The sequence below is a fragment of the Cajanus cajan genome, chromosome 10 (assembly GCF_000230855.2).
Source record: "Cajanus cajan strain Asha chromosome 10, NIPB_CcT2T_4, whole genome shotgun sequence".
Lineage (NCBI taxonomy): Eukaryota > Viridiplantae > Streptophyta > Magnoliopsida > Fabales > Fabaceae > Cajanus > Cajanus cajan.
Window position 1 is genome coordinate 17,197,940 of NC_138526.1, and position 20,688 is coordinate 17,218,627.

Here is a 20,688-nt window from a genome sequence, read left to right on the forward strand (position 1 = left end):
TTACCCTTATTTTCTTCTCACTACATATAACAGTACTATTCATATTTCTCTTTTTGCCTATAAAAAAAATTGCAGGTATGGGTTCTCTCTCTTGATGAAACTTTGGTATTGGAAAGCTATGGGGAGAGATAGAGCTGCACAGAATAATAATCAAACTACGGGTATATGATAGGTAATCCATTAATAAATGGAAATACTTAAGGTTTATTGATAGATAGACAGACAGATAAATGTGCTGCATGTCTAACAAGTTTATGATTAAATGTGAATAGTGTTGCTGCCTTTATTTGATCAAGAGAAAACATCAATGGGTTCTTAAGAGTTAAACATGATCTACATTAGCTAGTGGGCTTTACTCAAATGATGGGTTGATAATGACAATGTAATAAGAAAAATAAAAGATTGTACATACTATCTCAACCACTCACCACTAGGCCTGGTTCATTATAGACAATGACTTAAATAGACTTGTTAAAATTTAGTTGACTTATTTTTATTGCTTGAATACTCTCACTCTTTCAACATTTTTAGAAAACTTAAATCGTTAATTACGTTTATATCAATGTTAAAAGTTAATTTTATAAACATGTATTTTAAATGTGTGAAAACAAAAGTAATCTATGCAAATGCAAATATATCTTACTGGTTTTCGAATAAAACAAGGTTCGGAAGTGCAAAAGACTGATGGAACATACCTACAAAGCATAATCAATTAAAACCTCAGGATAACATGAAAATAAATTTAACAGAAACCTTTTCACCCTCTACAATTGCTAATGTATCTTGAATTTTCTATTGAGTAATAAGCACTGTGCTCATTACAAATAATTCCAATATTAGCCGCATAGAATGAAACCGATAGTCATAAAAGCATACACAGAAATATCACCAATTATTGGGGACAGGGGTTACGATTTTTCAATATTATCTACTGCTGAGAGCAAGGGCGGGGGGCAACATTTATTTTTTTCCAATAATCCAAACAATCAATTTCAATTCAAATTCTTGACTCTAAACTGTGCCTACTTGATCATCAAATCAACTACACTTAACCCTTTACAAAAGAATAAGCAGGCATCCTTCTAGTATCTCATTAATTACATGCAAGCAGAAGAGATGCTGCAAATAGCCAAAAAATGTTTTACAAAAAGAATAGTTTCTAAGCTCTAATGCATCTGGAACCATCTCTCATCATTAGATGAGCACCTTAAGACTATATATGGAAAAAGTAATAATACCATATTCAAGAGCATGCAAACTTTCAGGATGTCCACAGAACTTGCTCAAAGTAAATTAGTCAGTACTTGCTTGATGTTGATCAATCAAACACCTGAAGAAAAAGGGGAAAAATTATTGCAGACTTTAATTTAGATACATTGTTAGTATAAATATTTTTACAAGGTTAGATATGATTTTTCAAATAATTACTATAAAAGTTGATAACTTTGAATTACATGGTAATACATATTGGAAGACAGTGTAATTCAACATATTCTAATTAAATTCTAACAGTTAAAGAATAAAAATTGATAAAAACTACTCGCATTCAATTTCCCAAATGCAATTTTATTAATCCTTCTGTTGAATCTATGTTTCCTAACAAAAACAGAGTTGAGGAAAAACACTACGCACAGACCTTCTAGACTTTCTGAATTAGTATACACAAATCTAAGTTTCAGTAGATAACTGCTTTCAGCAAAATCATGCAATGATCTGTAGCCTCGTCCCCTGCTATCATCTTCAGATTCAGCCGCATCCTTAATTGGTGATCTTCTATATTTATCAGCATTCTGTTTAAATATCAAATAGAAACATGTATAATAATAATAATAATAATAATAATAATAATAATAATAATAATAATAAAAGATAATTATCAGTGACATACATGAATGACAATGTTTTCAAAAACAGCATTTGAGTCCTATGTTAAGTATTTAACTAAAATAGGATGGAGTAACAGAATTCACTTTATAAAGATTCACCTGTAAAAAGTCCAGCATTTGCTCTTCAATGGTACCACGCATTGCTAATGTTTCCACATGAATAGGACGAGAAGCACCCATGCGATGAGCTCGACTAATTACTTGCTCCTCCATACTAACAAAATTTTGGTCATGCCAGGAAATTATTAAGTTGGACAAAGGTGCCAATTTGAGTCAAAGTCAGCAAATTGGGCAATCAAAAGATTCACTGCCAAATCACTTCATAGAACATAGTTCCAGTTTGCATATTGAACCCCAAGACAGAAAATAGACAAAAGATGCATATTAGGCGCACACCCACTGGCCAGAAAATTCTAATTGCCAAAAGTATTTAGGGCAAATAATTTGCAGGAAATTTTACTACACTCACAACAAAAGAAGATAATTAAACAATATAATATTAAATTTGTCTCAAAATCAATGTATCCCCCAGCCTTAAAAGCAATAAAAATCTAATTTTATAACTTTGTTTGCAAAATTAGATTAGTTTGATGTATTAACCTTCTGTCCCAAATTGGCTCCATTAGAAATACATGCGTAACAAAACTCAAGTCAAGACCCAATGCAGCACTTCCATCCATCACAAGAGCCATACAACTTGAATCATGCTGGAACATGGCTAGTGACTTTTTCTGGAAAAGGGAAAGGTAAATTAACCAAAGGTCAGAAAACAAAAGTAAATTTAAATTTTCAGAAACAGTAGCAGAGAATTCCAACATTATACCTTGTTGCTGGAATGCATTGGGCTATACATTCCAGTGTATTTGATACCAGCAACAGTCAACTGCCAAAGAGAAATCCAAATTTAATAGTTTGATCGTTTGCAAAAGGATCTGCAGATGTCAAAAAATAATATAGAAATTATTCACAAAAGATCACACAGAAAAACCACCTGCTGTTCAATGACATGTATGTGCTCCAGAAATTGAGAAAATATCAGAACTTTCTCAGGGTTCAAATTGGTCTTTGTGCTGCTCATAGAATATTTCTGAACATTTCTGACACCTTTCTCAATATGCATCGCTTCATTGCTATTGTCAGCATTCAAGTTTGTTCCTTCATCAGTTCCACGCAAAGCTTTCAACCTCTGGACGAGATAGGAGACTTTACTACTAGATGTAGATTGCCAATCAGGATCCCAATTATCCTGGTTATTCAACAATCCACATTACATGTTAGAATTGTAAAACAGAAAAAGAGGGGAAAGGGGAAGATGAATGTGAACGCAATTCAGTTCTTCATTAACCATGCCTGCTTATATGAAGGTTGTAGCTCAATAAGATCTTTGGGTACAGGCCACTTTGGGTTAGGATTTTCAGGTCTGGCCAATCTACTCTGCATCTCATACAATTTACCACAGCCAGGATAAGTACACTTTGTATTGTCTATAGAAACACAATCAAGGCACAACAGATGCCGACATGGTGTAACAAGCGGAAGGCGGCACCATTCCTTGCACCTTCACAATTTATTTAAAAAGAAAAAGAATTATAAGCAGCAACAACTGGAAGAAAATTAGAATCACAAGAAAGAATAAGACATAGTTACTACCTGACACAGTGACCACCATACAAGAGAATAAATCTTATGGAGCTATACTCTCCTGAAGTAGGATCTAGACCACTTTGTGCTAGCATGTCCATTGTTTCTTGAATATCTTCTCCAGCATGTGTAACTTTAATATGTCCAGAAACACAGCATGAAAGCCTGACATTTTTTAAAGTTGCACTACGAAATTTCCACTGTTTTGGATTCAGTAGACTCTCAACATGGGAAGGATCATTCCAATCAGCCATTAATATATTACGTCGTACAGTGAGTACCAATTCATTGTAACTTCTAGCATGCTCCTCATTAAAATCTAGATAAACAACTTTCTTGATGCATTCTGGAATGCTTTGTAAATCTGTCTTTCTAGCACTAATCATGCATTTATGAAGTAAACATAACAAACGAGACCTTCCTTCCTCCATCTCTGCTTCAAATGGCCTAAGCACACCAGCTTCCCATGACTTTTGATTCAGTCCATAAGCTTCTTCATGAAGGAACCTTAGCAATGGTTGTAGATGTGGAAGTTGGCTGTTAGGAGTGTTCGGTGTTGGAGTTCCTGTTAGTATCCATCGGTTTGAAGCTATCAATGAAATAGCCATTTGCAACTTGTTTGTTAAGTTCAGGCTTGACCCAAGAGTGTGCCCCTCATCTAAAATTATCCTAAACCAGTGCACTTGCATCAAAACACTCCTCTTGCGTGGGCCCCATTCTGCACTCAAACGGCTAAAAGTAGTGATCACAACATCATAATCCCATGCAAGACAATGCACAGAAGGCTTCCGATGATCGGTCCAAACATAAACCCGCAATTGACCAGGACTGACATGCTTTTCTATTTGTGTTTTCCAATGATCAACCAAGTTTGCTGGAACAACTACCAGGGTAGCTCTTGACAAGTATAACCTAACAAAATCTAGTGGCTCACAGAGAGCCATGCCAAGGGCAGCCACATCAAAAGTCAAATTGTTAAGATTTTGTGGGTAGTACCACTTGCACACACCTTTCTCTACTCTCTTTAGGAGGCCAAATGCTTGAAATATTTTGTGAAATGCATTGCAATGTCCATTAGGTGCAGAACAATTGTCTAAAATAGGACCCCTTATGCCATTTGCTTCCATTCCTGCAAGCTTGTATGTCGGAATTTTAGCCAACCATGTGAGGGCCTTCCTTGTTCGCACATCTATCATGGAGTAGTGCTCCTTAAGCACGTTAGTGAAAAAAGAAACATTTTGTTTCTCACCACCACAAGTTCCTTTCAAGTGAAACCCTGGGAAGTGTGTTATCTCACAGCTATGAGAAAAATTTTGTTCAGGGACACTACAACTTTGATAGAAAGGATCAGTGTTCATACTACAGAACCATGCTGAGCTAGAATTAGCCATACTATTGTCTTCAAGCTTTCGCCACTTGTGACATGCATCACACTGAATCCATGTATCACTGTACTCCAAACCATCACCTTTAGTCTTCCTAGGCAACTTGTAACTCTGTCCACATCCATAAGAAGCACTAACTAGCTTGTTTTGAGATGCAAGAGATGCAGTCTCTGATGCATGCTTTGCTTTAACTAATCCTTCACCAAATTCTTTTTCCTTGGAATTCATAGCTTCCTCATCATAAGTGAAAAGTAGGTTTTTCTTTATGCAACTCAAACTCCTAGTGAGCCGATTTGAATGCATTGATTCCTTAAAGGATGCAGCTACAGGTGATTTGTTTTCTTCCAGGAGACATGAACCATGAAGTGTAGTGATTTGCTGCTCTGGATCTGTCAATCTCACTCTTTTGGAGGAACTATCATGGTTATCATTAGTTCTACTGACATCTTGGCACCCATCCCTTTTACCCAAGGTAGTACAACCAGTGATGTTATTACCACTGATCTCATAATAACCACAGTTCTGATTACCATTATGTTGACACCAGACTAGCTGTGCCCCATCTGGTGGATCAGCCAATGAACCTCGTGTCTTCATAATAAGAGAGAGAGCTGTTACAGTCTTACCCAATCCAGGCTCATCACAAAACATTCCTCCACGAAAATCCTTGACAGTTGGAGCTTCCCCAGTGACAATTTCACCTGATACAGTATTTACATGGAAACTAAAGCCATCATCAGTTGAGAGAGGTACAAATAAAGGATGTGGCAAAAGCTCAGCACCCCGCTCGCGATGCAGCATCCACTCAACTGCTGTCCGCTGATGAGGAAACAGATTTAACTTTGTACACGGCATTACTGAAGCAGCCAAGGATCTTAGATGACGACATGTTGCAGAAACCCTTGTGAGGTCCATCGGACCCAGGGAAGCTAAAATTTTAGTCAAAATGTCATCAGGTATCGACCAAATGCCTAATTCACCACTGTTTTCTATTGGCATTATCTTGGGACTATCAGTCATCTCCCGTTTTCCTACACCAGGCAGTGTCTTAAAAATTTCATGAAGTTCAAATAGTGTTTTCTTTGAGGAACTGCTCGCACGGGAATGAAGCGTGCAGCCAAGTACATGACAATCAGAAAGGTTTGAAATCTTTTCATTAGCTGCACAAACCTTCCTACAATAGTCTGGAGATGAAAGCATTGAACTTCTCTCATCCCAATCACAGCTGCATAAGCATTTAACTGTTAGCAAACAAAGACAGTCAAAGATATATGTCAAGTATGTCCACACAGGAAAACAAAGGGACTAGATTAGTCAAGTTAAATGACTATTACATAACTCTGAGAATATAACGGGCGAGTGAACTAGTATGACCATTTTAAAAAATATAGATGGGATTCAGAGTCTGTATAGATACAAATTTAGAAATGTTTTTGAGAGCTTCAAAAAAAAAAAAAAAAACCTTATTTTCAGTATAGAAACTCTCAAATGTACTTATAGATTGTATCCAAATAGGTTTTAAGTTTGATAGAATGATAAACTTTGTAACATGAAACTTCTAAGAATACATATTTTACCAAAAAGATCTCACAGAAAAATTGAAAACCAAACATGCAGTAACAAATGCAGGCTAAAACCGGGAACAAATAAGTACAATTTGAGAAACTATTATGCAGAATTGATTAAAATTGTTCTCTACACAATGCAATGCAATGTTACGAGGGAGTAAATTGTACCAAACAATTTCCTCAACACAATACAATCGAATTCAACGGCGAGAAAGACGCCAACCTCAAATGGCGAAAAACGGCGCCGGCGACGGCCCCGGATCGCGGAAACTGCCAGCCGCTCCAGACCTGAATTGGGAGATACACGTCAACGAGGAGCACAACCCTAGGCGCGTCAACGCACACGACGCGAGCATCGATTTCGGTGCACTTGCGGGTGACCATAGCGTCGAGCTGGTGAACCACGCTCACGCTCCCGTTCACCATCCCGATCTTGTTCGTGCGCTTCGATTTGGAGCCTCCGCATTGCGGCGAATCGAGCGCACCCAAAACGACGCCGCTTCGGGTCCGGAAACCGACCTCGCCGCCGTCGCCGAAGACCTCGCAGCGCTCGCCGAAGCGTGGGGCGTCGTCGCTCTGATTATTGACTGTGAGAACCGCACAGAGGAAACCGCAGAGTTTGTGGTCCGCGAAGGTGCTGGTGCTGGTCATTGCCGTTGGTGGAAGGAACCGAACCGGGCCAAACCGAACCGTACCGAACCGGAGAGATTAAATTAGGGGGTTCGGGATTTGCAGGTTTCTGAAGAGAAGAAAAAGAAAGCGGAGGAAAGAGAGAACGCCAACAGATAAAAATTCAATAGGATACAAAACGACGTCGTTTTAGTTTGACTAGTTACTATAGTATAAAGTAACTTGTGTCTGTTGGTGGGCCCTCTGTGCCAAGGAAGAATATTCGATATCCCATCAAACTTCTTAAGATGGTTGTTGGCTTGATCGGTATTAGTGATCATTGGTACTATCTACTATGTGGAGTATGAGATTCTTCATTTGTGAAAAGAAAAATGTGATCACTATAGCTATTGGAGAAGAACATTCAGAGCCTAATTTGCAATGATTATGAGAATAATTACCAAGATAATAATAGTAATATGAAGGATATTGGGTTGTTTAATGAATGATTAGATGTTAAAAAAAAAAGAGAAAAACAAGTAATCGAAGAAACAATCTTATTGGGCCATTTTATTTTGTGAATCAATCCCCACTACCACTGTTTGTTGGAAAGATTCACAAAAATTATGCTCAAGATTCTAAGTGAAATTGGCCTCCGCACACCAACCCTCGAGTTAGACCCTCAACAACCCCACGTGCATGAAAAACAAAAATTAAATGTTGCCCTCTTATGCCAAGGGCAACAAATTGCTACATGGAAATGGTTCAGAACAGACTTGAAAAGAACTTAACCTTCCGTCAATTATAAAAAATAAAATTAAAATAAAAAAAGTTAAACTTGGTTTGCTCCCTCTCCTACCCTAGTAGTGAATATGGTGGATCAAGAAAATATTTCTGTACTAGTAAACACCTCCCTTGGCTGGATCCTAGGCCGAGAGAAGCATCTAAACCGACGAACTCTCCACCTACGTTACCCCTTCGGTCTTGAACTTGGCCGAATACCCCTTTTCGGCCTTAGGGATAGCTGAATACTTTTCTCACAATTAAAAGGGGAAGGAAGCACTCCAAAACTGGGCAAAAGAGCATCAAAGGGAAACGCTCAAATCACCCCCTCGGTTTAGAGCATGATCGAACACCCCTTCGGGTTTAAATATGGCCGAATACCCCTTCGGCCTTAAGCTTAGTCGAACCCCCCTTCGGCCTTAAGCTTGGCCGAACCCTCCTTCGGCCATGAGCACGACCGAACACCTCTTTGGCTAACAGCTTGGCCGAAGACTCAAAGAATGTCAACTCACAGGAAACATATGGCAGATTAGGATATCCATTACACAATGATTATCACGTCTAATTAAGAAAGATCAAGGTTAACCAAGGTATTACCCATCTCCCAAGACAAAAGACCCACCAGACCCAAATATGTCACTATAAATACACAGGTGATGGGATAGAAAAGAGGTACGATTTATCTAGTATAAAAGCCTTTATTGCTCTATACCGAACACTTACTTGATCATCGGAGTGCCTTTGCAGGTACCCTCCCCACCCTTTGAAGATAGTATTCGGTCGGCACCAAAGACTTAGAAGACCACGAAGAAGGAGCGACAAGAGGAGTGTTTCTACACAGGAACATTTTGGCGCCCACCATGGGGCCGAAACCAAACGGTTCTCGACCCTAAATTAAGATGGTAGCAACTAGAAGTCAGTAGGATAACGCAACAGTTCACAACCTCGGGATGCCCCGAGAGCTAAGACAACAGACGCATCAGAACGAGGAAGGAATGGAGGAGTCCTACGTGGATCGGTCCCAACCTCCCAACCCCTCATCGGCCATAGAACAGCTGAAAGCCGAAATGATGGAGTTAAAGAGACTCCGGGAGAAGGACGCCCACGAGCTGTTGCTCTTAAGAAAGGAAAATGCAAAACTTAGGAGCGATAACAGATCCTGGCACTCATCCCATGGTACCCCCCAACACACTATCAACACGTGATCAGGGGGAATCGTCAGGGTGGTACAAAGAGACGAGGGCTCCTCGACCACCCGGATGAGTGATGACAACAACGCTGGATCAGCAACGACGGTAAGAGAGAACACCCTTTACTCCGGACATCGCTGGAGCCCGGTTACCTGACAATTGGAAGAACTTGGCCTTAGAGAGGTACGATGGAACCACTGATCCGGAGGAACACCTTGATGCCTTCGTCACACAAGTCGATTTGTACACCGAAGAGGATGCTGTCATGTGTAAAGTGTTCCCCACATCACTAAAAGGACCGGTGTTAAACTGGTTCACGAGACTCCCATCGGGATTGGTAGATTCCTTTACCACCCTGTCCTCTCGATTTGTGATTCAATTTACCACGAGCCGCCCCCATTAGCTCACGTCCATAGCCCTGGTTAACATACGCCAAGAGAAGAAGGAACCTTTAAGAACCTTCATGGAGAGGTTCGGAAAAATGACACTCTCTATCCGAGATCTAAACCCGGCGGTGGCAATGCATCATCTTACGATAGCACTACAGCCTAGACCATTCGTGAATAGCTTATGTAAGAAGCCACCCCGAGACTTGGACGACCTGAGGCAGAGGGCCACGAAGTACATGCAGATGGAGGAATTGGCCGAGTTTTAGAATCAAAACCGACCCGACCTTTTTCTTGGGAAGAAAGAAAGCGAGAAAGAACACCCCAGGCCTCGTCCACGAGACGTACTTGATCGTGAGAAGAACAGGGGGCCAAGGTACGCACAGTATACGCCGCTTAACGCCAGCAGGACCAAGGTGTTGGAGCAGGCGTTAGCTACCGAGGTCCTAGCCGTACCCCGACGAGCCATGACTCCGCCCCATGCGGATAAAATAAAGAGGTGCCGGTTCCATAGAAATCGAGGACACACTACTAAAGAGTGCACAGCCCTTCGAGACCACATCGAAGACCTTGTCAAAATGGGGCACCTTCAAAATTTCATCCGACCCTCAGATGGGAGAAAGCATGACTACCACTTGGGTAAGAGAGAACACAAAAGGGAGGACTGGGAGAGAGCACCTCCGAGGTACAGATCTCGGGAGCGTAGACGATCCCAAGAGAGAAACGATCAGCAGCGAGACCGAAACCAGCCTCGAAGGGTAATCAACACAATCGCTGGAGGATTCGCGGGAGGAGGGAGCTCGTCCTCGGCTCGTAAAAGACGCCTACGGGAAATCAAGTCAGTAAACTTCGTAGGCCGGACAGCTTCGGTCCACATGCCCCTATCACTTTTAATGATCGAGATTTTCAAGGCGTCGACCATGTGCAAGATGACCCGATGGTGATTAGTGTGGAGATTAACAATTACCTTGTGAAAAAGACACTTGTCGATCAAGGGAGCTCGAATGACATCTTGTACTAGAAGACATTTGAACAGCTCGGCATACCTGAACGAGAGTTGACACCTTACAATGAGCCCCTAGTCAAATTTTCAGTGGAAAGGGTAGACACGCGAGGGACGATTGACCTATACACCTATTTCGGGAATGGGCAAGAAGGCCGACAAGTAAAGGTACGATACGTGGTGGTCCACTCCAATACTTCCTATAATATTTTACTTGGGCGACCCTCGTTGAACAAGTTTCGGGCTATTGTATCCACCCCTCACTTGGCTATGAAGTTTCCGTCGGAAGAAGGAACGGTAATCACCCTACATGCTGACCAAAAGGTGGCTCGCAAATGTTACTTCGCCATCCTAAAGGTATAGCCGACTCCTAAGCCTAGGCAAGATGTCAATGTCATTGGCGATGCCCGCAAAGAAAGGCCGATAGTGGACTTAGAGCTCGATCCCCGAATTGAAGATGAGCACCAAGTTGAACCAATTGAGACAACAATCCCGTTTCAACTCGGGAGAAACGAGGAACAGGTCACGTACTTAAGTTCTCAATTGTCGGAGGACGAAGCGAGAGAAATTAAGCAAATCCTTGTAAAGTACTCGAACCTATTTGCCTGGACGGCGGCCGACATGCCGGCCATCGACCCAAGTTTCCACTGCCACTGGCTTTCCATATGCCGAGATGCCAAGCCCATCGCCCAAAAGAAAAGAAAAATGGGAGGAGAAAGGGCTCAAGCAGTGAAAGAAGAGACGACCAAGCTACTACAAGCGGGGTTCATCAGGGAAGTCAAGTACTCCACTTGGTTGGCCAATGTGGTAATGGTCAAGAAGGAAAATGGCAAGTGGCAGATGTGTACCGACTACACGGATCTGAACAAGGCATGCCCAAAAGATGCATATCCCCTACCACACATTGACGCATTGGTCGACGGAGCGGCTGGTCACCAGAGGTTAAGTTTCCTAGACGCCTACTCAGGGTATAATCAGATACCCATGTACCCACCGGATGAAGAGAAAACTGCGTTTATCACCGATTCAGCCAATTTTTGCTACAAAGTGATGCCATTCGGTTTGAGAAACGCGAGGACGACATACCAACGACTCATGGATAAGATCTTTCAACGGCAGATAGGAAAATACATGGAAGTGTATGTGGATGACATGGTGATTAAATCTGCCTCCAGCGATGATCACATAAGAGATCTCGGAACAATATTCGACGAAGTGAGGCGGCATCACATGCGATTGAATCCAGCGAAGTGCACCTTCGGAGTCGCTAGTGGGAAGTTCTTGGGCTTCATGCTGTCAAAGAGAGGTATAGAAGCTAATCCCGACAAGTGCCAGGCCATCGTTAATATGAGAAGCCCACGTAACGTAATGGAAGTACAACGACTGGCCAGGCGCATAGCTTCCTTAGCTCGTTTTCTGCCCTGCATGGCAGACAAGTCAAGACTCATAATGTCCTTGTTGAAGAAGGCCAGCAAGTTCCAATGGACTGAAGAATGCGAGTCCTCATTTCAAGACTTCAAGACAATGCTCACAGCCCCGCCATTGCTTGCTAAACTGAACCCCCAGCTAGAGATGATCGTTTACATCTCGGTGTCGGACAAAGCTATTAGCACGGCCCTAGTGCAAGAACAAATGAAACAAATGTCGGTATACTTCATCAGCCGAGTCTTGCAAGAAGCCGAGACCCGGTACCAACATCTTGAGAAAACGGTTCTAGCTCTTGTACACACGGCCCGACGTCTCCGGCACTACTTCCAGAGCCACAAAGTCGTCGTCAAGATAGATAGCCCGATTGTCAAGGTCTTGCGAAAGCCCGAACTAGCCGAACGAATGGTCGCTTGGTCCATAGAACTATCACAATTCGATATTCGTTTTCAACCAAGAGGACCCATCAAAGCACAGAGCATGGCCGACTTCATAAACGAATTCACTCCGAAAGTACCACCTGAGCCGCATGTATGGACTTTGCATGTAGACGGCTCGTCAAACCAACAAGGTGGCGGAGCCGACATTATACTAGAAGGTCCTGGTAAAGTGGTGGTCGAACAATCACTACGATTCAGTTTTAGGACTTCCAACAACCAAGCCGAGTATAAGGCCCTTCTCGCCGGCTTAAGGCTGGCAAACGACCTAGGCATCACTAGAGTTAAGTGTTGGAGCGATTCACAAGTGGTTACCAGACAGGTCAACGACACCTTCCAAATTAAAGAGCCGACACTACTATTGTACTTCCATGCTTTCCAGAAGCTGAGAAACAATTTCGATGACGTCTACGTTGAGCACATACCCCAGGAACTTAATGCAAGAGCCGACCAATTGGCTAAGCTAGCAACCAGCAAGAAGACTAGCCATTTGCGTAGCATGATACAACAAGAACTACAAAAGCCAACCATCGTGGAAGCCAAGTGTTTACACGTCCATCAAGGGAGTCCTAATTGGATGACCGGCATAGTTAAATACCTTTTGACTGGTGAACTACCCGCCGACCCCTTAGAAGCTAAGATGATGAGAACCATGGCAGCACGGTACACATTAGTAGCTGGAGAGCTATATAAGAGGGGCGCCTCATCGCCCCTGTTGAAGTGCTTAACTCCCGAACAAGCGGTCTATGTCCTCCGAGAAATCCACAAAGGCATATGTGGAACTCACTCGGGAAGCCGAACTCTCGCAGCCAAGGTCGTCCGGGCCGGTTACTATTGGCCAACCCTAGCTACCGATTACGCCGAGTTCGTTCAACAATGCAAGCCGTGCCAACAGTATGGACCATTAACACACCAACCCCCGAAATAGCTACACTCTATCACGACCCCATGGCCATTTTCCATTTGGGGCATGGATATTCTAGGGCCTTTCCCGCCAGCAAAGGGGCAAGTGAAGTTCCTCATTGTAGCAGTGGATCATTTCACTAAATGGATCAAAGCAGAGGCAATGGCCACATCACGACCAACAACGTTCAGAAGTTCTTCTAGAGGAATGTTATCACCCGCTTCGGGATTCCATACGCACTGATCACAGACAATGGCTTACAGTTCACCGATCGTCGCTTCAATGACTTTTTGTCTAGGTTAGGAATTAAACATAAAATGACTTCAGTAGAACATCCTCAATCCAATGGACAGGCAGAAGCAGCAAACAAGGTTATCCTTAAAGAGTTAAAGCGGCGACTCGGACAAGCCAGGGGTTCGTGGCCTGATCATCTACTTGAGATTTTGTGGGCTTATCACTGCACTCCGCAAAGCTCGACTAAGGAAACCCCTTTTCGGCTAACTTATGGCACAGATGCCACAATTCTAGTAGAAGTAGGAGAACCTTCACTAAGACGGTTACAATTCAATGAAGACACCAACGGGGAAGCTCTCAACGTGGAACTAGATCTGATCGACGAAGCACGCGAACTCGCTCTCATCAACATGGAAGCCTGTCGAACCAAGTTAGCCAGAAAACTCCGGACGAAGGTCAAACCACGTGAGTTTCAGGTCGGAGACCTAGTTTGGCGAGTCACAAGGGAAGCAAGGAGAGACAAAGCTCAAGGCAAGTTGGCACCTAACTGGGATGGCCCCTATCGCGTAATGCATAACTAGCAAAACGGAGCCTACAAACTAGAAGAACTCACTAGAAAGGCCATCCCCCGAACATGGAATGCGACACACTTGAAACACTATTTCAGTTACCAAACATTATGTAATTGTTTCGGTGTACTCTTTTCCTTTTCGCAGGTTTTTTCCTCTTATAAAAATATGAAAGAGGTTTTACTGAGAAAAGTTTTTTAACGAGGCACCATATCAATGAAACAAACACTTTTCGAAAGAATATATTGCATTTACTCTCAAGATTACCACTATAAAACTTAATCCCTCCCGAGCACCTACTCTCGGCCAAGGTTGAACTACGTAATCCCTCTCGAGTACCCTCTCGGTCAAGGTTGAGAAACTTAATCCCTCCCGAGCACCTACGCTCGGCCAAGGTTGAACTACGTAATCCCTCCCGAGTACCCTCTCGGCCAAGGTTGAGAAACTTAATCCCTCCTGAGCACCTACGCTCGGCCAAGGTTGAACTATGTAATCACTCCCGAGTACCCTTTCGGCCAAGGTTGAGAAACTTAATCCCTCCTGAGCACCTACGCTCGGCCAAGGTTGAACTACGTAATCCCTCCCGAGTACCCTCTCGGCCAAGGTTGAAAAACTTAATCCCTCCCGAACACCTACACTCGGCCAAGATGGAACACTAAGTCCCTCCCTAGCACCTACGCTCGGCCAAGGTTGAACACTTAATCCCTCCCGAGTACCCTCTCGGCCAAGGTTGAACCACTTAATCCCTCCAAATCACCTACGCTCGGCCAAGGTTGAACACTTAATCCCTCCCAAGTACCCTCTCAGCCAAGGATGAACAATTCAAGTCCTCCCAAATGTTTATACTCGGTGAGAGAGGAACGGTGAGCCTTCACGGGCGCCCATGCTCGGCCAAGGAAAAACAATGTAAACCTTACCGAACACATAACATCGGCCAAAGAGGCACCACCGGATACCACACTCGGTCGACAAGGAACAAATTATTGCAAGTGCTCTCACTTGACCGAAGGAAGGGCGACCTTGAATATCATATCACGTACCTTCATTCATTCAAACATTAGTTCCTCTCTCGGCCGAACGAAATGATTGCTAACAATCCGTTTCCTTTTGGTTAATACCGATGCAGGGCAGTTTAAGTTATTTAACGTTATTAGAATCAAAAAAAGACCGAACCCGAAGGACGGTATAAAGAAACAAGATAGAATCCGAATATGTAAGAAGAAACAATTCATTAAAAGGCTCTATGGCCGAAGCGGCGCTATTGGCCGAAGGGTACAATAATGACATGGCTCGGATGGCCCAAAAAGAATCAAAAGTAAAGAAAACAAAAAGCACCATATTTCTATACATCTTCCTCAAAACAGATGTACAACCAAAAAGTAAAATGTTGAAGCCTATCAATCGAAATTTGTAGTCTGCTCGGTCTCCTCATCATCGTTCACAGTAGCCCCGGGATCCTCAGGGGCGGCCGAACGGGGGGGAGCAACTTCGTCTAGCTCAGCATCATCATCGGCGTCGGCAAAATCCAAGTACACTCCCTTGAAAAAATCCTTGCTTAATTCGAACGAGAAGTTGGCAGGAAAGGTGCCGAAATGGGTGGCTTGCCGAACCGCATGCCAAAAATTGGCCTCATGCTCTTTGATGATTTTATTTTCACAGTCGGACCGGAAAGAATTTAAAGTAGCTTCGGCATCAACCTTTGACTGCTCCTCCCGAGCCGTGATTTCTTGCACCTCCCGAACCCTCATGCGCTCGGCATCCTTGGCCACAAGTGCTCGGCCCTCCATTTCATTCAAGGCCTCTTTCAACCGAGCCACTTCCGCTTCCAAAGTCTACTTCTCATTGGAAGTCACTTCATGCGCCTCCACCGATTGTTGGAAGGCCGTCTACGTCTCCTCCAAACTTAGTTGGAGGTTGCGGACATCGGCCATAGGCTCTAAGGCCAATTTCCTAAGTATAGCCGTGGTTTGGATTTGTAATTCGCAGGCCATGGCCCATTGAGCCGAAGGGGCGGCGGAGTCAAGCATCCGGTGACCCTGCTCGGAGAGTAGATCCAACGACATCATCCGGGCTGGCCGAACCTCTTCGAACAGAAAATCTTTCGAGACAATAACTGAAGGGATGGCCAAGTCAGTTGAGGGGCTCTCCACCCGACGATGCTTGGACCGGTTGGTGTCCGCCTCTCCCGCGTCGGCCTTTCTTTTTCCCTTGTCCTTTTTCTTCTTGCCCGCAGGAGCGGGGAGGACCACATCTTGAGGGGTAGGACGAGGAGCTGCCATGGTATCTGGGACTGAATCAATTGCCATACTGCGGTGGTCATCGGCCGAAGTCCCCTCAGGGCCCGATTCCTCAAGGCTTGCGATAGGACAGGCCGAGACCTTGTTGAGCCATCCAACCTGCAAAAATGAAACAGTCACACATCAACTTAACAAGAACGTTGGTCAGAAAAATCAATACATACCGTCCAACTCAAAACGCGGCCGAGGCGATTTGGGCAATAGCACCAAAAACCGAGCCGGGATCCATCGGGGCAAGCCTTTCAAATAATCCAAGGCCGAAACCTCGAACTCGGTCATCATTTCCACCGGAAAGTCATCATACTTCTGAGGTGTCTGGGTCTAGTAGAAAGGAAACAAAGGATTTTGCTCGGCATCATAAAAGAAATTTCGGCCGGCAACGGGGTCTAAGATGACCTTCACAAACCCCGACTTAAACCCTTTGAACGACGAAGTAAAAGGCCTCAGAAGCGGTCGATCGACATGTCTAACTAAGGAAAGCCACTTAACCGATTTATTTGATGGACGAGTGTAGAAAAAATGCAAAAATAGACCTACACTAGGCTCTATATAGTGGTATTTACAAAGGACTCGGAACGCTTGCATGTAAGCCCACCCATTCGGATGCAACTAGGTCGGCGCAACGTTCAATACACGAAGTACTCCCATTTGGAAATCGTCCAAAGGGAGGGACATGCCGAGCTCTCGGAAAAAACACTCATACATGTAAAAGAAGTCCCCCTGACCTTCTTGCTTCGCAAGAAACACCAAGTCGACCCCCTAGGGCCTTCGGCTCAGCACCGCCGCAACATGAACGGATATGGGTCTGAATCCTCCCATCGGGCCAACGTGCAAACACCGAGAAGGCGCTCCACGACAGTCCTCTCATAAAAACGCGAGAAATATGCCGCTACCTCCCCATCAACTCATTCATACCCCGGAACCTCTCACGGGGGAACTTCTGTCTATAGTCCCGAGGACTCATCTCGGCATCTGGAAGATCTGAGCCAGACAAAGAACTCGCGGATTCCCCGCTACTAATTGGCCCCAACCTAGGGGAACCCTCCAAGACCTCGGCCTCAGCATTGTGAGCCAAGACCTCGGCCTCGGCATTGTGAGCCGAGACCCTTACGTCGGACGAGGACCTAGACGACAATGTGACACCTTCGGCTGCCATTACCTCAAGAAAAACCGACCGAAATCTAAGCAAACCTACCTTCACGAGTATTCGGCTTTGAGCAGTGAGGGCATTAGGGCAGTGTTTACTATATAGGAAGCGTGAGAAGGGGTGTCACCATACCACCATATATATAGGTGAGCCAAGGCACCCCAAGAGTCTCTAATAAATGCTCTCAAATGTGAAAAGACACAACCCCAGGGCGCAAAACCCAAAGGCGGCCAAAGCATGCAATGGTCACAATCATGAAGTGAAAGGGCACGATTCTCGAGGTGCCCGTGAAAAAACACCCCCCTTCAAGAGCAAAACCCTAAAGATCCTCAAACCCCTTCGTCTTTCATCCTAGGGCTTGGGGGGCAGTGTACTAGTAAACACCCCCCTCGGTCGGATCCTAGGTCGAGAGAAGCACCTAAACCGACGAAATCTCCACATACGTTACCCCTTCGGTCTTGAACTTGGTCGAATACCCCTTTTTGGCCTTAGGGATAGCCGAATTCTTTTCCCACAATGAAAAGGGGAAGGAAGCACTCCAAAACTGGGCAAAAGAGCATCAAAGGGAAACGTTCAAATCACCCCCTCGGTTTAGAGCATGACCGAACACCCCTTAGGGTTTAAATATAGTCGAATACCCCTTCAGCCTTAAGCTTGGCCGAACCCCCCTTCGGCCTTAAGCTTGGCTGAACCCCCCTTCGGCCATGAGCACGACCGAACACCTCTTCGACTAACAACTTGGCCTAAGACTCAAAGAATGTCAACTCACGGGAAACATATGGCAGATTAGGATATCCATTACACAATGATTATCACGTCTAATTAAGAAAGATCAAGATTAACCAAGGTATTACCCATCTCCCAAGACAGAAGGCCCACCAGGCCCAAATACGTCACTGTAAATACACAGGTGATGGGACAGAAAAGAGGTATGATTTATCTAGTATAAAAGCCTTTATTGCTCTATACCGAACACTTACTTGATCGTCGGAGTGCCTTTGCAGGTACCCTCCCCACCCTTTGAAGATAGTATTCGGTTCGCACCGAAGACTTAGAAGACCACGAAGAAGGAGCGACAAGAAGAGTGTTTCTACACAGGAACAATTTCAATGATGTTTCTTATTTTCGTGGATGTTCTAATGTCTAGATGGTGAACTCCATTGTTGATATTAATCTTGGACCCAACCCGGGCACCTTTTTGTGTTTCTTCCTTATCCTTTTGTTGTTTATGGATAGCACAATTTTAAATATGTTGTCTTGGAACATTCATGGTTGTGAATTCTCATAGAAGTAGATATGTATTTTTTGTTGCAATACAAATCTAGTATTTTTTTTTCATTTTAAAATTCACTACAAGTATATTTCAAAACCTATTATTTTGCATGACTAAACGTCTACTATTCTTAAAAAAAAAAAAGTTTGTATAGTTTAATAATGTTGGCGGTGCATCTTGTGCCAAGAGATTTGTCATGCAAATGTTCTAAGTTGGGTACATGATTGATCTCATTGGAAGAGTCCATCATCTGATATTAGACTCATAGTCGTCTGGTGCACATATTATACTTTGTCTATTCAATTAGCTTGAATTGTCTGGTTCTCAAGATGTGTCTTACCTTAACTGTTCTTTTAACACAGTTGATCATTTGGCTTCATCTGATGTTCGCCACAGTTTTTTCTTGTTCCAAGTTTGGTCTCGCTTTGTCTTTTCTTTTAGTACTCCAATGTCTCTTTTTGGTAGTAGTCCTCATCTGGTGTTTGTTGAATGTTCTTCTGTCCGTGAGAAAACCTAGTTTTGATGCTTGACTAGCCATCATTTGATTCTTTTTTTTGTTGGTTTGCACAGGCTTCGTGGATTCTTGCATTTAATGCATCTGATCTTGCATTAAATGTTTGCTTGCTAAATCTACGTTTCACGAAGTCTTTTGTACCGTTTGTTTTCTTCTATATTTGACATTAATGATGACCTAGATATCTCTGTACTTCTCTAGTATTGTAGCTACAGATGCGTTGTCCTTTGCTGACTGGTAGGTGTACTTGCTCTAACACATGCAGCTTTGATTTATGGACAGGTGCTAGTCCATTTTGCTCTTCTTTCTTCTTCTATTTTGATGACTTCATGTGTTCTTCTGAGAGTGTGGATGCTAGGTAGTTCTTCTCGTTGTGACTTCAGACGCAATCCAGCCTTCTTGGTTTTCGTCTGTGTATTTAAGTCTTCATCCTGTCAACTATCATCGTCCATGGTCTTGTATCATCTAAGACTTCATTATTTTCCTTCTTGTGCTGGGCTTGATTTTGTTTGATCGTTTGATCTCCTCAGTTGACGTCTTGTTAGCTTTTTCCCTTCATCTTGGTTTTGGGTGTAGACGGTAATACATGTATATTCTTTATTCTTCAGTTTGCTTGTACTCATGTCTTTATCTAAAACACTAACATACTTGTTAGAAATAACAATACGCATTATATTTGTCTCATTCAAAACCTTACTGGGTGTTGCTTCGTCTAACTTAACAATCTCTCCCTTTTTTATGATGACAATAATTGATCAAGCAGTTTTAGGGAGTGTTTGTATGATATGACAAGTTCATTGTATTTCTCCCCCTTAGTATATGTTCTCCCCCTTACTAGATTGTTTCTTAGCCTATTTCTGATTACTTATAACTTATTTGATTAATTCTTTTATATTTCTCCCCCTTTATGATCATCAAAAAGGAATTGATATTAGGGTGAATTTTCAGGTAGAGCGATAGTTTTTAAGAAACTCTTTATTTCAAAATAAGTAATATAACAAATGAGATTCCATGCAAGATTATTCATCATAACATTGATCAGAGCGTTTCACTCATCAACATGATAACTCTAAATGAAGCATATATACTTAGTTAGATTAGATTGAGTTGAACTGCAGATGTACACAAAAAAAATGTGTACGACAAGCGAATCATACTACACTTTTCTCATTTGTAGTCATCAAGATAGATGATTTTCTAAGTGTATCTAGACATCAAAAAGATTTATGTAGTAAGCGAGATGCTTAGGGAGTAAGAGAACTTGTAGTCATGAGTAGATCAATTTATCAAATAACGATTAAAACATATTGATCTGAATCAGAAATGTGTGCAGCATGGAGAGTTTGTATAATCAAATGAAAACACCTTTTTCTATTATGATTATTTAGATGAAATGGATAAGTTTCTGGAAATAGTTTGATACTAGAAGAGTTATTA

At 42.9% G+C, this 20,688-nt stretch overlaps 2 protein-coding genes across 2 annotated transcripts; one reads left to right on the forward strand and one right to left on the reverse strand.

Moving 5' to 3' along the window:
• Positions 1-932: 932 nt before the first annotated feature.
• Positions 933-7,253, reverse strand: LOC109817147 (SNF2 domain-containing protein / helicase domain-containing protein / F-box family protein). The gene is made up of 9 exons (XM_020382348.3): positions 6,704-7,253; positions 3,537-6,137; positions 3,237-3,444; positions 2,878-3,132; positions 2,710-2,769; positions 2,487-2,617; positions 1,986-2,100; positions 1,637-1,790; positions 933-1,330 (listed from the first exon to the last, which is right to left on the reverse strand). The coding sequence occupies exons 1-9, from the start codon at positions 7,129-7,131 to the stop codon at positions 1,323-1,325; spliced, it is 3,960 nt and encodes a 1,319-aa protein (XP_020237937.1). The 5' UTR covers positions 7,132-7,253; the 3' UTR covers positions 933-1,322.
• A 6,281-nt stretch (positions 7,254-13,534) lies between these two features.
• Positions 13,535-14,032, forward strand: LOC145952342 (uncharacterized). Its single transcript, XM_083064688.1, has one exon. It carries the CDS (start codon positions 13,535-13,537, stop codon positions 14,030-14,032), a length of 498 nt encoding a protein of 165 aa, XP_082920814.1.
• The last annotated feature ends 6,656 nt before the right edge of the window (positions 14,033-20,688 follow it).

Bases quoted from the DNA above. Each gene is read 5' to 3' on its own strand.
- LOC145952342 (XM_083064688.1), top strand. From the start codon at position 13,535: ATGACTTCAGTAGAACATCCTCAATCCAATGGACAGGCAGAAGCAGCA.
- LOC109817147 (XM_020382348.3), bottom strand. From the start codon at position 7,131: ATGACCAGCACCAGCACCTTCGCGGACCACAAACTCTGCGGTTTCCTC. The intron at 3,445-3,536 runs GTAGTAACTATG...TAAATTGTGAAG, and splicing joins TATGGTGGTCACTGTGTCAG to GTGCAAGGAATGGTGCCGCC. The intron at 2,618-2,709 runs GTATAATGTTGG...TCCCTTTTCCAG, and splicing joins CAATGCATTCCAGCAACAAG to AAAAAGTCACTAGCCATGTT.